The sequence below is a fragment of the Physella acuta genome, unplaced genomic scaffold (genome assembly GCF_028476545.2).
Source record: "Physella acuta isolate Inbredline_101_S28 unplaced genomic scaffold, ASM2847654v3 ptg000012l, whole genome shotgun sequence".
NCBI lineage: Eukaryota > Metazoa > Mollusca > Gastropoda > Physidae > Physella > Physella acuta.
Window position 1 is genome coordinate 1 of NW_026731532.1, and position 16,464 is coordinate 16,464.

The window sequence follows — 16,464 nt, forward strand, 5'->3', positions numbered from 1 at the left end:
TCGTTGACTGTTACTACAGCCTGTGTGCTCTATAACGAACTGTTTCAAACACCCCCTGTTAGATAACAGCGTTAGTTTTTTTTTTTTAACTTGTCTAGTGTGACGGAGGTAGAGGCCTGGAATGAAGGAAGTTGGTCATTTACAACATGAAGGTATTATTTATCACCGGGGTGGTCCTGGGTTGACGGAGAGGATTTATTATCAAATTGGACGTGTCTGGTAAATGTGTACGTGCTGGTGTGTGGGTAGGGTGTGTGTGGTGTGGTGTGTGTGGGTAGGGTGTGTGTGGTGTGGTGTGTGTGGGTAGGGTGTGTGTGGTGTGGGTGTGTGTGGGTAGGGTGGTGTGTGGTGTGGTGTGTGTGGGTAGGGTGTGTGTGGTGTGGTGTGTGTGGGTAGGGTGTGTGTGGTGGTGTGTGTGGTAGGTGTGTGTGGTGGGTGTGTGTGGGTAGGGGTGTGTGTGGGTAGGGTGTGTGTGGTGTGGTGTGTGTGGGTAGGTGTGTGTGGTGTGGTGTGTGTGGGTAGGGTGTGTGGTGTGGTGTGGTGGTGTGGGTAGGGTGTGTGTGGTGTGGTGTGTGTGGGTAGGGTGTGTGTGGTGTGGTGTGTGTGGGTAGGGTGTGTGTGGTGTGGTGTGTGTGGGTAGGGTGTTGTGGTGTGGTGTGTGTGGGTAGGGGTGTGTGTGTGGTGTGTGTGGGTAGGGTGTGTGTGTGTGGTGTGTGTGGGTAGGGGTGTGGTGTGGTGTGTCAGATCATGCCAATTTCCACAAGACAGATTTGAAGTTCAATTTTAAACCATACAAATTTTAAAGACATAAAATTATGATATCGTCACAGTCGGCTAATGGACCAGATAATTAGTGTTGGGGGTCGTCCATAAATTACGTCACACTCGTAGGGGAGAGGGGGGTCGGTAATTTTGTGACGGTGTTTGATGAGGGGGGGGGGGGGGGGTTCATATGGTGCGACGTCACACTTTTGCAATAGAAAAAAATTAATGTTAGAAAACGAATTTTAGACGTTATTTCGCGTTTTAGAAAACTGTTTTAATAAATTGTAATGGGATTTGATTAAAATACTCTGACAGAGTTCAGACAAGATTTTGAAAAAAATATCGATGTTTAAAAAAAAATTCAACTGCAATCTTGTCCGTACGTCTGTGTGTCTGTGTGTGTGTGTGTCTGTGTGTGTGTGTAAACACGATTACTTGAGTACCGTTACAGCTAGGTTGATGAAATTTCATATATAAGTATTTTATCAAAATCGTAGATCCGTATCAACTTTTGAGCGATTTCCGATAACCGGAAGTGGTACTTTTTCTACTTTGAATTTTTCAAAAGCCTATAACTTGAGTACTATTTCAGATAGATTTCAGATAGTTTCTCCCGAGTAGTCGCACTTGTTGTGAGGAGTAGCCTCGCATTTAGAGAATAGCCTCTCATGTTGTCTTTACCCTCTAATGAGATCATTAGCCTCATTTGTTGTCATTAGTCTCTCATGTCATTATTAGTCTCTCATGCTGTCATTACCCTGTCATGTTGTCATTAGCCTGTCATGTCATCTTTAGCCTCTCATGTTGTCATTAGCCTCATGCTGTCATTAGCCTCTCATATCATCATTAGCCTCTCATGTCATCATTAGCCTGTCATGTCATTAGCCTGTCATGTCATCATTACCCCCACATGTAGTGAGTAACCTCACAAGCTGTACACTACAGTCCACAACATTTGTTCTGATATTGTTTACAGTAACCATGGAGGAAATGAAAAAAACTCTGTGGCATGCTTTTGATGTCCTTGACACAACCTCACAGCTTGTAAAAACTAGGACCGCACAGGTGCAGAAAACAAAATTGAAGGTAACTAATATTTTAAAGCCTTTTAATGTTACAAATTTGCCCAGGGACAAACTTATAATGCAAAACTGCAACTAAAATGAGCTTTTACTTTTTTCCAACCCATTTTGGCGCTCCTTAAGGTCGATGCTTGGGGACATATGTACTCCCCGCCCCCGGCTAAGCCTCTGCTATAAAGAAATATACATTTTTAGTTTAAAAAATACTATGTAATAATTATCCACTTAAATCAACATGCCTCATGATTTATATTAAATTGAACAGTGGCGTAGGCAGGGGGGGGTTAGGGGGGGTCATAATCCCCCCCATAGACCCCTCGGTATATATAAAAAGTATGAGGGGGGGTGCAAATCGAAAGTTTGAGGGGGGGGGTGCAAATCGAAAGTTTGAGGGGGGGGGGGGGGTGCAAATCGAAAGTTTGAGGGGGGGGTGCAAATCGAAAGTTTGAGGGGGGGGGGTGCAAATCGAAAGTTTGAGGGGGGGGTGCAAATCGAAAGTTTGAGGGGGGGGGTGCAAATCGAAAGTTTGAGGGGGGGGGGGGTGCAAATCGAAAGTTTGTCCCCGGGTAAAAATTGGAACCCCCCCCTTGAGACGATCCTGGCTACGCCACTGAAATTGAACATTACTTATAAGAAAATTACACAGCTTTTGCTATTAAAAAAAAAATCAAATTAATATCAATTTATGTAACCAAAATAATTTTTTTTTTAACAAATATAAACACTTGACAATTTTAATAGCCATGTAGTTAAAAAAAACTGTAAAAAATAAAACATTAATATTTTGGTTTCTTGTTAATTTTTTAAATTAAACCACCAATGCAGGTGCTGACAAATAACCTGGGCCATGAATTGGGTGTAGAGAAAGCCGAGACAATCTGGGAGAAAGTTCCAGAAGACAGCATAGACTTTGAGCACTTCATGACAGTCCTGAATAAAAATCTCCTGGTCGGCTTCGACAGGGTCGTGGACCCAAAAACAATTACGTTACTGAGTAAAATAGAATTCTTGTGCTGGGTGTTGTGTGAAAACGTGTACAAACAGAGGATCCGATGCCCCAATGGGGTGCACAGCCCCAGTAAGGAGAACGGGGATGAGATAGGCAGCGGCAAGGAGAATGGGAATACAGAGGAGGGGGTGTACGTGGTAGCTGGCAGCCTGGAGGAGATGATAACACCCACGGTCTTCTCTAATGACGATCTTTTTAAGTTATGGAAGGTAAATGATGCAATTATGTTTGCTCTTTATATACTTTTTTAATGATCTTTTTTAGTTATCGAATGTAAATAATGCAATTATGCTCTTTATATACTTTTTAATGATCTTTTTAAGTTATGGAAGGTAAATGATGCAATTATGTATGCTCTTTATATACTTTTTTAGTGAACTTTTTAAGTTATGGAAGGTAAATGATGCAATTATGCTCCTGATATACTTTTTCTATGAACTTTTTAAGTTATGGAAGGTAGATTATACAGTTATATTTAGGAACCATTGCACAATTTTTTTTGAGAAGGGGTACATTAATCGAAATTTAGGAATCATTGCATAATTTTTCTTGTGAAAGGGAAGATTAATGTAGATTAAGGCACCAAAGCACAATTTTTCTAGCCTTAGTCACTTTGTTATCACAAGCGCCTCCATTATTTGTGTTTGTTGAGGACAGCTCTTGACTTGGTTTCCCCTTCCCCCCCCCCCCCCCCCCCCCCCCCCACCACACCCTGTAAGTGTCAGAAAGGTGTTGACAGATGTTTTCCGAGAAGTTGGAGATAACATGCAGTTGATGGTGTTGTCATAGATCCTTACGTTTGTCATACATGCTAATTATTGTCATAGATCCTAATAATTGTCATAGATGATGATAGATCCTTATGTTTGTCATAGATCCTGAAGCTTGTCATAGATCCATATGCTTGATTTAACTTTGGTGATTACAGCATTGTTGTTTTTTAAGCATCTCTTTGTGGAGGCGCATCTTCTTTCCCTCCCCCCACCACTAAATTAAAAATATGTAATTTATATACAAAATATATACAAATGTATGCCCCACTCCTTGAGCCCCTGTTTGCCAAATATTTTAAGTTTGCACCCAGCCTAGCAATTTCAAGTGTTGTCTCTCCCTCCCCCCCCTCCCCCTTGCACCTTTAGGAGAAAAAAAAAGTTAAAAGAAGCCCTGTTAACCCCCCCCCCCCCCATACTATTACCCTAACCTTACACCTAACAACAAAAAAATCAGTTGTTTTTTTCTCTCAGAACTGTCTCAAAAGAATGTAACATTTGCTACAATTGTTCTTATACTGACAGGCTAGACAATAAACATAACTTGTTACATGAGCCTCACAATGGCCCCACTTTTTATCTGGGTAGACTCAAGTTTTTACCTCAGTCAATCTGTGTGTGTTGTAATGATACCATGGATTTAACCAGTCATGTTTCGCCCGCTTGAAGTCACATAAAGTCATTTATAGAAGTGACTTCTGTGCAAGTTGATAATTACAGCAACTCAGATTTTAATTGTGATATCTCATACCAGCCTGAAGGGCTATTCAAGGAAAAGATAATTATCTCCAACTGATAGCTATCTCATTTAACTGCTGCGAAAAAAATTACAAATCTTTTTTTTTCTGCTATCACTAATTTTTTTTTCTAAAATGATAAAATTAACATATCAATACTAATAAATAAACAAGTTTGATGAATAAATTAATAAATCAGAAAATCCAGAGAAAAAATGTGCAAAGTTGTTTTGTTATATTCTACTCCAGATTTTTAATTTCTTGGTGGAAAGAGCAGCAGACGGCAGCCTCTTATTGCCATTAAGAGCAGACGTTGAAGAAGCAGAAAGGATAGCTGCAGAAATTTGCCAAGCTGTCGGTCTGCCCCCACCCAAAGTGAACCCTAACACTCAACGCCGAGGGTCAGTTGACATATTACAGCAGTCTTTTCTCTTGGATTTCACTGATTTTGTCAGCGTCATTGCCAGAAAAATTGGCAACAATGCTGAGCCAAATGTCATCAGTCATGGAATAGAAGAAAATTACAACAAAATTCTCTATGACATCGTTCGAAAGGTTTGGTTTTTTTTTTTTACATCTCTTTTTTATTCTGAATGAAAATGACACTTAACATTTAATTTTTTGTTGAATTTGTCAAAACCATATGTGCTTGAATTGTAAATCTAAGTGTGTGGGGTCAAACTTGCCAGTATAACACACACATGTAGTGTGTAGTTGTCAGTAGGTCAGCTATGGACAGTTGATGTTGGGAGTAGGTCAGCTATGGACAGATGATGTTAAGAGTAGGTCAGCTATGGACAGATGATGTTGGGAGTAGGTCAGCTATGCACAGTTGATGTTGGGAGTAGGTCAGCTATGCACAGTTGATGTTGGGAGTAGGTCAGCTATGCACAGTTGATGTTGGGAGTAGGTCAGCTATGGACAGTTGATGTTGGGAGTAGGTCAGCTATGGACAGTTGATGTTGGGAGTAGGTCAGCTATGCACAGTTGATGTTGGGAGTAGGTCAGCTATGGACAGTTGATGTTGGGAGTAGGTCAGCTATGCACAGTTGATGTTGGGAGTAGGTCAGCTATGAACAGTTGATATTAACTATTTCCTCTTGATAAAGTTGATATAAACAACTTCCTCTTGATGAAGTTGATGTCAACTACTTAACAATTTCCCCCCATACATCAACTGTTGACTTATTCCAGGGCAACATGGTGAAGTTTGGCAACAAGGTGACCGCGTGGAAGGAGAGATGGTTTGTGCTGACAGCCACGGAGCTCAAGTACTACTCCAACAGTGAGGAGAAGGATCTCAGGGGCAGCATCAGTTTGTGTGCCGAGTGCTTCACTCAGGTGAGCTTACCTTGCACACCTCAGGTGAGCTTACCGTGCACACCTCAGGTGAGCTTACCGTGCACACCTCAGGTGAGCTTACCGTGCACACCTCAGGTGAGCTTACCGTGCACACCTCAGGTGAGCTTACCGTGCACACCTCAGGTGAGCTTACCGTGCACACCTCAGGTGAGCTTACCGTGCACACCTCAGGTGAGCTTACCTTGCACACCTCAGGTGAGCTTACCTTGCACACCTCAGGTGAGCTTACCTTGCACACCTCAGGTGTGCATACCTTGCTCACCAGCTAAAACATTTTACTCATATATTCTTTGATTTTGTTTTGTTTGAGTTATTTCTTTTATTACAGTTTGCATTTTCACTGTTTGGAAATTAATTTTGGGAATAATTATTATATTTTTAATTCTAATTTTTTAAATCTAAATACCCATTGAACAGTTATGAATAATTTGTTGTATCTATTACTTTAAATTATAATCTAATATTATTTTTGAAAACATTCATGGAATTTTAATTTCCTAATTGATTGTTGTTTTTTTTCAGAGTTTTCCGGATAAACCAGGAGGAAAGCACCATCGGTTTAAACTCCACACTCCAGGAAAACAATATGAGTTATCTGCCCCTGACTTAAAAGCTAAGAATGAGTGGATGTCAGGTTGGTTTTTTTTTTATACAAGTTTATTTTTAACATTTGTTGTATAAACAGTTTATAAAACTGGAGTAGTAGAGTAACTATTTTTTTACAGAAATAATAGTAAAAAGAAAGAATCAGTTTTTTAAGGAAATTCTAAAGGCCACTGTCCATGCATGCTATGGTGTGGTCAAATGGTAGAGTGTTTGATTGATAATTTGATAGTCTCGGGCTCGAGCCCCTAGAAATGTCACTGAGTTATCCCAGCTCTGATGGGTACCTGACTCACATTAGGGAAACTCTACTTCAATTGTCCCTTGGACTGTAAGGTTTAAATGGGTAGTTTGCTTACAGTTAATGCAAATTAAATAACTGAAACCTATTTTAAAAGTTTATTTTTTTTAAAATAATTAATTGCTTGTCACAAAAATGTATTTCTAATAGAATGAATAATGATATAGTTGTGAGTTAAGTGTGATTGTCCCCCTTTTCTGCAGACCTAAAAACTGTTGTGATTAGTATTGGAAAAACAAAAGACAGTTTACAGTTACTGGCCTTTAAAGAAAGAAAAAAAGAGAGAGAGGAAAGGAGGCGGAGGACAGCGGAGGAAGAGTTGAACCGGTGTGCAGAGAGGGAGAAACTTTTGGAGAGGGAGAGACAACTGGAGGAGGAGAGAAAGGTATGTTTTTTTTTTCTTCTTCTCTTTGAGGTTAGTGTCAGGCTTAAATTAGCGCAGACATTTCATTCTTGGTCTGGTTGTATGATTTCTACGTGCAGAAATTTTGTTTTTAAATTTAAGATGCAAAGTTCTTTGTGTGTTGTAAGTCCATTTATACTATGCAGTCATTTTTTTTATTTTTGTTAATTTGATAAAACGATGACGTAACTGTTTGAACACAGTGGCTGAAAAAGACTCTGCAGTGTTAAAAAGTGCCATTTTGCTATGTGTTTATTAAAAACTTTCTATGTGTGAATGTCTTACTCACTTATTTAAACATTATATTATTGTTTCACTATATTTATTAACTATCCATTTGAATAACTCACCATTTCAGCAAAGACTGTTGGCTCAGGAAGAAATAAAAGAACGCGAGAGGTTGCTGGAACTAGAGCGTAGGAAAAGAGCAGAAGAAGAAGAAAGGAGACGTCAGGAAACCAAAGAACTGCTGGAGAAAAAAGCAAAGGAGATTGAAGATGAAAAAAGGAGGTGCTCAATTTATTTTCAGTTTTTTAAGAATTAATTTAATTTTTACTGTTTGTCCTACAAAAGCATAAAGTGATATTAAAATAATCTGAATAAGAGTAAGAAGCAAATCTTTTGGTTATTAGTGATTAAACTAGGGTTAGGTGTGGTCGAGTTGGTAAAGCTCATGGTTGCTGAACTGTAAAGTCTCGAGTTCGAACCCTTGGGTAGAGGACACTTGTTAGCTCGGGACAGCCACTCTTCTAGGAGAGACAACTCCAAAATCAAACAACTGCTGCCTTGTAGTTTGTTCTTAATTGGACAAAGGCTATGGAAGCAAATCCAAAAAGAAAAGCAGGCTGAAATCTGAGTCAATTGCCTCAGTGGCACATAACCAGTTGACACGTATACTTAATTGTGTTGGAGGAGATCCCTTCCAACATTAAAATTAAGAACGAAGAAGAAGCGATTAAAATATTAATTTTACATTTCAAATGTTAGTATTAAATTAGCAATGGTGCAAAATTTAGTATTGGTTAAATTATACACAGCCTATGTAAAGGGTAGGATTTTAGGCAAAGTTAGAAAGTATGCCTAGTAATAGGAATTTTTTTTTTTGAAATTTCAAAATTTTGTATGGTGAAATTACATAAAAACTACTGCTAAATTTACTGGTATTTCGACATACAGAATTTTGAAAATTAAAAAAAAATATTTCTATCATGTTTTCTGTCACAAAATCAAGCCAGCTGACTCTTAGAGTTAGTAAAAGTGTGGTGTGGGTCGTTAAACCACAAAGATATTTCCCAAGGGTGGTGCAGTACAAAATGTTTGGAAGCCGCAGTTATAAATAACTTTTTGTGTCGCCTTAGGTGTGCTGAAACAGAGATGATAACTTTTTGTGTCACCTTAGATGTGCTGAAACAGAGATGATAACTTTTTGTGTTACCTTAGGTGTGCTGAAACAGAGATGATAACTTTTTGTGTTACCTTAGGTGTGCTGAAACAGAGATGATAACTTTTTGTGTCACCTTAGATGTGCTGAAACAGAGATGATAACTTTTTGTGTCACCTTAGATGTGCTGAAACAGAGATGATAACTTTTTGTGTTACCATAGGTGTGCTGAAACAGAGATGATAACTTTTTGTGTTACCTTAGGTGTGCTGAAACAGAGATGATAACTTTTTGTGTTACCTTAGGTGTGCTGAAACAGAGATGATAACTTTTTGTGTTACCTTAGGTGTGCTGAAACAGAAATGAGGCTTCAGGCAGAGAGGGAGGCTTTCATCAAGAGCAGCACGGAGGCATTGGAGGCAGAGAGAGAGCAGAGGGCGCTAGTGGAGGCCAGGCTCAGAGAGGAGGAGGCAGAGCTGGAGGAGGAGAGGAGGAGGTTGAGAGAACTTGAGGAGGCCAAAGCCTCACTGGAGGCGCTGGTGGAGGAAGAGAGGGCACTCAAGCGAGACGAGGAAATTGTCAGGAATCTTCAAGCTAAGTATGTGATTCACTTGCACACCAAAAAATAAAAATAATTTCATCTTATTTAACTCTTCTATTTTATTCATTTTTAAGCAAATATTTTTATATTTATCCCTATTAAATTTGTTTATAATTATTGGTAAAAGTGATTTTTTTTGTCATGCCACAGTTGTCATTTTGTGTTATAAACCACCACCACCACCCACCCCCCCACCCCCCTACCTACAATATTCACTGCGGGACATATGATAAACATGAGCTATGTTTACTTGTTGACAGGATTTTAGAAGAGGAATATGCAAAAAGGGAAGAGCTAGAGAGGCTTCAAGCAGAACAGAACAAGAAGCTGTTGAGAGAACAGCTGAGCAGGCAGGAGCTGGAGGCCGCCCACCAACAGAAGGAGGAAGCCCTGAGACTTGCTAGAGAACAGCTTGAGGCCTTAACACGGGACAGAGAGCTAGCCGACCAGCAGCTAAAGGTAAAAAAATAATTTAAAGTTTTAATTGTCTTGTTACTGAATAGTTTGTGTCAGCAAGGCAATGCTAAGTCAAGAAAAAAAATTGTTTGTTAATGTAATTTAACCTTAATTACATTTAACAAAGAATTTTATTTAAAAAAATTTTTTATCCCTATAGTCTATCTTTAAGATTGGGGTTGCGGATTAGCTTAAATTAGGGTTCTGATCAGTAAAAATCTCCAACACACCCAGACAAAAGTCCCAAATTCTTGTGCTGTTACCACAAAGACAGTTATTGTAAACTAAGACTCCTTGATTCAATTAGGGGTTCTAATTTTATGCAGCTAAATAAAGCAATAAGTGGAAACTTAACTCATTTAAATAACCTATGTAATCATCACAGGCTTTAAGTATTTTTGTATCATTGCTACTCAAAGAAGTATAAGGGGTCATCCATAAATGACGCCATGCTTTTTTTGACGATTTTTACCTCCCCCCTGCCCGGCATTACACATTGTCCCAAAAATGACGTCACACCTCAGCCTGCAACCCCCCCCCCCCCCCCCTCAAAATTGCAGTTGAATTTTTCTTAAAATATGATATTTTTCCAAAATCTTGTCAGAACTCTGTCAACATAGAGTATTTTAAGCAATTTCTATTACAATTTATTAAAAGTTTTCTAAAACGTGAAATAATTGCAAAAATTCATTTTCTAACATTGCTTTTTTATAATGCAAAATTCTGACATCCCCACTATCTGAACCCCCTCCCCCTCATCACACACCATCACAAAATTACGGACCCCCCCCTCCCTCTACTAGTGTGATGTCATTTATGGACAACTCTAAGTCATGCTACTTACTTATGTAATTACTGTTTAATTAAAAAAGAATTTTAATCTTACAAATGTAAGTTATTTAACTCCAAATAAATGTCTGACTATATTTAGCAAGCCTCTGTACAACAAAAGTTCTATAATAGTTTTATCATATTGCTGATTCAATGATACTGTTTCCTGGACTCTAAGATGTGGTTCTTAAGTTTGTGGTATACAAATCTAATGAATAAGCTGACCAGATAATTATGTTTGAACATAACACTGGTAACACTTGGCTGAAAAGTTGAAAAGATAAAATAATGAAATAAAAACTTGAGATTATAAATTGACCATATTGTTTAAATTCAATATGTAAATTTTAAAACAAGGAAAAAAAGGTATACGAATACTGCACATAATTTCACTAGACCCACATAATAATAGTCATATCACATGTTTTTATGTCATCCAGGGGCATATCCAAAGTTCTGGGTAGGGGCAAGGGGGTAAGGAGCGCATAATAAAGCAACACTATTTCATTCTATTATGTTTACGTAATCAATTGAGCCTAGACCTATAGTTTTTATTAACAAATCTCTGGAAAGGGGCACCACTCTCCCAAAACAAGCATTGGAGGAGTGGTTGCCTCCCCTTCTCCCTTACAAGCTAAATCTCTGCTTTGAAAAATATATTGCTGTCAAGGTGCTAACCAGTTCAGCCAATTTCTGCTAGATACTTGTCTGAAATGTATGAGTTGTTTGAATTGACTTCAAGTGTTTATAATGTCAACTAGACAATTCATATGGAAGAGCTGTTTTGTTGGTGTTGTTTTATGATTTCATATTGAGTTGAAAATCTAATGCTTTTTAAAAAGCAAAGTTGCTGAAACTATTTCATTATATGCATACATGAAGAACAAATCCTTTAGCCACTAGATTTGCTTAAAAACTCAAACACCGTTTTAGCTTTTTAAAAAAAAAGGCTAAAGAATTAAATAGAACATTGTTTAGATAAAATTAACATTATTTTGAGTGATGTTTTACATTATTTTAATTTGTTTTGAAATTAATTTTAAAACAAATGTTAAAAAGAAAATTGTAAAAAAAATTTAAATTCCTAAATTTAAAAAAAGAGACTTGATTGTGAAGAGGAATGGTGCAAAGGGTGGGGGTGTACCGAGGTATGAATAAAATAGATTACATAGGGATACAGGAGGGGGTAAAGGTTGGGAACCCCTATCTCATGTTATATTGTGTTTGGTTAACACTCTGTCATCATTTTAATCAATAATTTAACAGTTTATCTACTAATTGAAGTATAAATTTACATCATTAAGAAGCCTCCTATTTTTACATCTATTTTTACCATGTCATATACTCTAAGCTTGTGTTTAGCAACTATAGTAAGCTCCCCTGAATCAGAATATAGCACTCTAGCTTCTATTCTAGCATTGTTACACTGTTTTTTTTTACCTACACTTTACAGTTGTTTGCTGTGATTATCTTTTCCATTTTTTTATCCACTTCAAAATCTGTAGGCCCTACTTGTTTATTGCTGTTATTTTTAATACTATTAGAAGTAAAAAATTAAATATTCCTAAAGAAAATCAGGTTATATCATAACTAATTATTGTTTGTTTTAGATAAAGACTTCTAAAATAAAAAGCTAGGTTGAGATGACAAATGTAGCTTAGCTGGCTTTAATATAAAAAAAAATTCTCTGAAGTTAAGCAAAAGCATAAACTAAAGTAATAGTTATTCCAACAAAAATATTGCTGTTAAAAATGCAATAAATAATATTGAAATGATTTCACAATTCAAGTTATTCTTTTCTTCAATTAATGAAACTTGTTTACGTCAGGTGTAATGTGATCCTTCATTTTCAGTATTTTCACTACAATGTCACTATATCCATGAATTCTATAGCTATGTATTCACATTGCCTGCATTTCTTTTCTTCATGTTCTCCAGGAGGCCAATGAAAAGTTGAGGCAGCTTGAAATGGAAAGGTTTTTATCATTAAAAAAATCCATTTGTCCTAATTTCTTGTCCTAACCTTGACCCCAATGATCACATCCAGTATTCTCCCCTTGCTGAAGCCTAAAATTGTTTGCTAAAGAAATCTGTTTCAATCTTTTGCTGGTTAATGTCTAGGGGTGGGGAAAATAACTTTTAAAAATAAATTATTTGACTTCTTGAAAAATTATACATGTAGTTTTTTAAGTGCAATAACTGTTGCTAAATGTGAAACTAACATAAATACATGCTTGTGCATTTAATTATTAAAATGAAACTTTAATTTTTTAAAGTTCATACTTCACAATTTGACATTATAAAAATTAGAGATTCATGACTCTTCAAAAATTATTCATTATGTATTTGGAAATTTACTTTCCTTTCAAGAATTTGAAAATAGGCTACATAAATTTAAAAATAGTTGCCATAATTTCCAAACAGTTTTTAAGTCTATAATGTAGTAATGACCGGTATCAGCATGTGTTTTTCAGTTTAATGTAGGGTTGTTTTTTTTTTTTTAAATAAATTTACTCAAATATATGAAATGTATTTCAATATTAGAATAATAGTGCAGAGTAAATTATTTTCATTTTACTTGACGCTGGTGCTTAAGTTCATTCTTTTGCTTTCAAAATTTGAAGCTGATTTACTTTTGTACTTGATTAGAGTATTTCATTCCTTGTAATGTATTGAAAAATGTGTAAGCACTGAAAGTAAATGGTTTATCATTGCTAACCTTCTTTGTTTTTAAAACTAAAACTTTGTTTTTGTTTTCTTATTCAAAACCCAAAGCAATTTGTGTTAGGTTCAAAATTATTAAAGTGTATAAACATAATATGTTTAATCAGTAACTCATTCATGTTTTCAATTATACTGATCAAAAAGCAGAATTGTACCTTGATCTTGATATGCATCTTGTCTGCATAACGTCCAATTTTTATTTGTTTTAATCCACTTGCATTTCCGGTTACAATTTTTAGTTGCATCTTTCAGTTGTTTTTTGAGTCTGCATGGGTCGGTCACACAGCTTTGATTTCAACATTGGATGCCAAATTTGCTTACTGCATGTTTATTGTTTTCCTTTGCAATTCTGTAACTTTTATTTCAGTCATGTTTTTAACAGCAACTCTATTCATAACTACAGCATATTAGAATTCTATTTAAAATTTAAAAAAATATAAGAGATTCTATTTCTGAATATAAAAAATTGATAAATGTAGTTGTAGTAAAGTAGTTTTAGAGAATGTCTTAGTAGAAGAATTTCTTGCATGCCTTGATTTTTTTTTTACTGTTTAAATCTTTGCTAGGACGCTGCAAAAAAGTTGAAGCAAGCCGAACATGACAGACTTCAGATAGAAGAAAGAATGAAATTAAAGGGCATGAAATCTTCCTCCCGTATGGCTGGGCCTATACAAACCCCTGATCCCAACCCCTTTGTCACACACAGGGGTCAAGGAGCTTTTACGGAGTCAGATTTTCATAAGCCGCGGCTCTCAGAACAGTCGGAGTCAAGTCAGGGCCATACAGAGCAGTAGAACGTTTGGTCAGTGGTGCATCATTGGTGTATCAGTGGTACATCATTGGTGTGTCAGTGGTACATTATTGGTGTATCAGTGGTACATCATTGGTGTGTCAGTGGTACATCATTGGTGTGTTAGTGGTGCATCATTGGTGTGTCAGTGATACATTATTGGTGTGTCAGTGAAATATCATTGATGTGTCAGTTGTGCATCATTGGTGTGTTAGTGGTGCATCATTTGTGTGTCAGTGATACATCATTGGTGTGTTAGTGGTACATCATTGGTGTGTTAGTGGTGCATCATTGGTGTGTCAGTGATACATTATTGGTGTGTCAGTGAAATATCATTGATGTGTCAGTGGTGCATCATTGGTGTGTTAGTGGTGCATCATTGGTGTGTCAGTGATACATCATTGGTGTGTTAGTGGTACATCATTGGTGTGTTAGTGGTGCATCATTGGTGTGTCAGTGATACATTATTGGTGTGTCAGTGATACATTATTGGTGTGTCAGTGAAATATCATTGATGTGTCAGTGGTACATCATTGGTGTGTCAGTGGTACATCATTGGTACATCAGTGGTGCATCATTGGTGTGTCAGTGGTACATCATTGGTGTGTTAGTGGTACATCATTGGTGTGTTAGTGGTACATCATTGCTGTGTTAGTGGTGCATCATTGGTGTGTCAGTTGTGCATCATTGGTGTTCAGTGGTGCATCATTGGTGTCAGTGGTACATCAGTGGTGTGTCTTAGGTACCTTTTATGATGTTTCATTAATATATCAAGGTGTTTCAGTGTCTCTTTTACATTAATGGTGTTTCAGTGATGCATCAATGGTGTCAGTGGCACATCATTGGTGTTCTTGTTATATTACTGGTGTCACTGGCCAACCAATGGCATGGTGTGTTTGGTGTATCAATGGTGTGCCTCTGATGTTTTCATGATGCATGTCTAGCTGGTGTGTATAGGACATGATTGGTGTGTTCTGGTAACACATTAATTACATCACTGCCATGGTAGGCAGGTTTTAAAATTTTAATTGGATCAGATTATTTTTATCAGCATACCCACCAGTTAATAGTATCTGCATGCTTAGCTGTTTACAATCTAGTACACTAGTACTGAATGCTGCATGAAATAGTATATACCAAATCTTTGTGGGATTTTTATACCAGTATCACAAATGTGAACAGCTGTTTAAAAATATCATATAACTTTTAAAAATTTCTTTTTTTTAAAAAAAAAAGATCAGTAGTGACCAATTTAAAATTTTACATTTTAATTTTTCAAATTTAACAGTATTTACAGTATATTATTAACATTCTATGTTCTTCTTTTTAATAATCAATTAAATGTCATGTTCTGTATATATCTGTTAATATTTCTGTTTTGCTTTTTAAAAAACTTAAACAAGATAAAAATAAAAAATAGTGTATAGTAGTATTAGTAGTGCAGCTGTTTTTTTGGTAAGTTTTATTTGAACTTTTTTTTAACAAAACCTTTTAAAACCTGAGCTGTTCTGAAAGTGTCCAAATTTTTCTTACTGAGTTCAATTTGGACTAAGTAACATATTATATATTTGCTTTTTTAAAAATACATTCTATATCATAATTTTGATTGTATGTTCAAAATTTAATATTTTTAAAAAGCAAATATTTTTTTTGTTACTGGTAGAAACATCTAAAATAAAGATTATCTTGCAATTTATTAAACAATAAGGTAACTTCTATTTTGTGCGAGAAAATAATTTCTAACCGCACACTGTTTGTAAAAGTTCAGATGTATATTATTGTTGAAATTTTGACTTTGTGTATAAATTTCTGATCATGTGGACTGCTGACTGCCTGACCTAATAGGCATGCTGCATTTGGTGAGGTGTGGAAATAAGTTGGTTGTGGTCTATCACATATTTTACTGCTCATTTAGATTCAGGTAATAATCAGCCCGTTTGGCAATTTTTTTTAACTAAATTTAAAACTATTCAGGTATGCTGATACTAAAGGCATTCAGTAATAATTAATAGTTTTAAATGGTTTTTAATTATTTCATTTCAGTTATTTTTAGGTGTAGTAAAGAGAAAGTCAGTGTATATCAAGGGTTCAGTTGTGAAATTTATTTATTTATTAAGCCAGTCTTTTTGTTCAATGTTACTCAACAGTAAATTAACTTCTAAAACATTGGGTTGAAATAGCATATTATGCTTTTTTGTAACTTTGTAGGGGATTTTGTATTTGTTTACCAATTTTGAACAACATAGCTTTATGGGTTGTTTTTTTTTAAAAGAACACTAATTTACAGAACTTTCAAGCTTTTGTGTGTGTGTAGCATCAATGACAATTGTGAAAATGAATGTGTACAAATGTCACACTATGTAATTGGTTTGTAGTTAGAATATTATAATCATCACTTGATGTACAAGTTGGTGAATGTCCATCAATAAATAACCTTATATTACTTCCTGTTGTGTTTCTTACATCAAATTTGTTCCTCCTGCCTAGCTCACAACATTTGACAGACATTTTTAAAAGCCAGTATGTGGCACCAACCTAGCCTTAAATTATCTTAAAATGAAAATATTTCCAGAAGCTTCATTAAGAGACAAATAATTAAAATTTAAAATGCTACTGGATAAAAGTTTGTTTTTAAAATGTGTAAAGGAA

General features: G+C 36.1%; 1 protein-coding gene across 1 annotated transcript; it reads left to right on the forward strand.

The window, feature by feature from the left end:
- Positions 1-1,740: 1,740 nt before the first annotated feature.
- Positions 1,741-13,745, forward strand: LOC131934816 (switch-associated protein 70). Its single transcript, XM_059290947.1, has 11 exons — positions 1,741-1,851; positions 2,673-3,065; positions 4,613-4,918; positions 5,558-5,704; positions 6,248-6,359; positions 6,833-7,014; positions 7,391-7,542; positions 8,760-9,011; positions 9,275-9,473; positions 12,240-12,277; positions 13,592-13,745. The coding sequence occupies exons 1-11, from the start codon at positions 1,747-1,749 to the stop codon at positions 13,608-13,610; spliced, it is 1,905 nt and encodes a 634-aa protein (XP_059146930.1). The 5' UTR covers positions 1,741-1,746; the 3' UTR covers positions 13,611-13,745.
- The last annotated feature ends 2,719 nt before the right edge of the window (positions 13,746-16,464 follow it).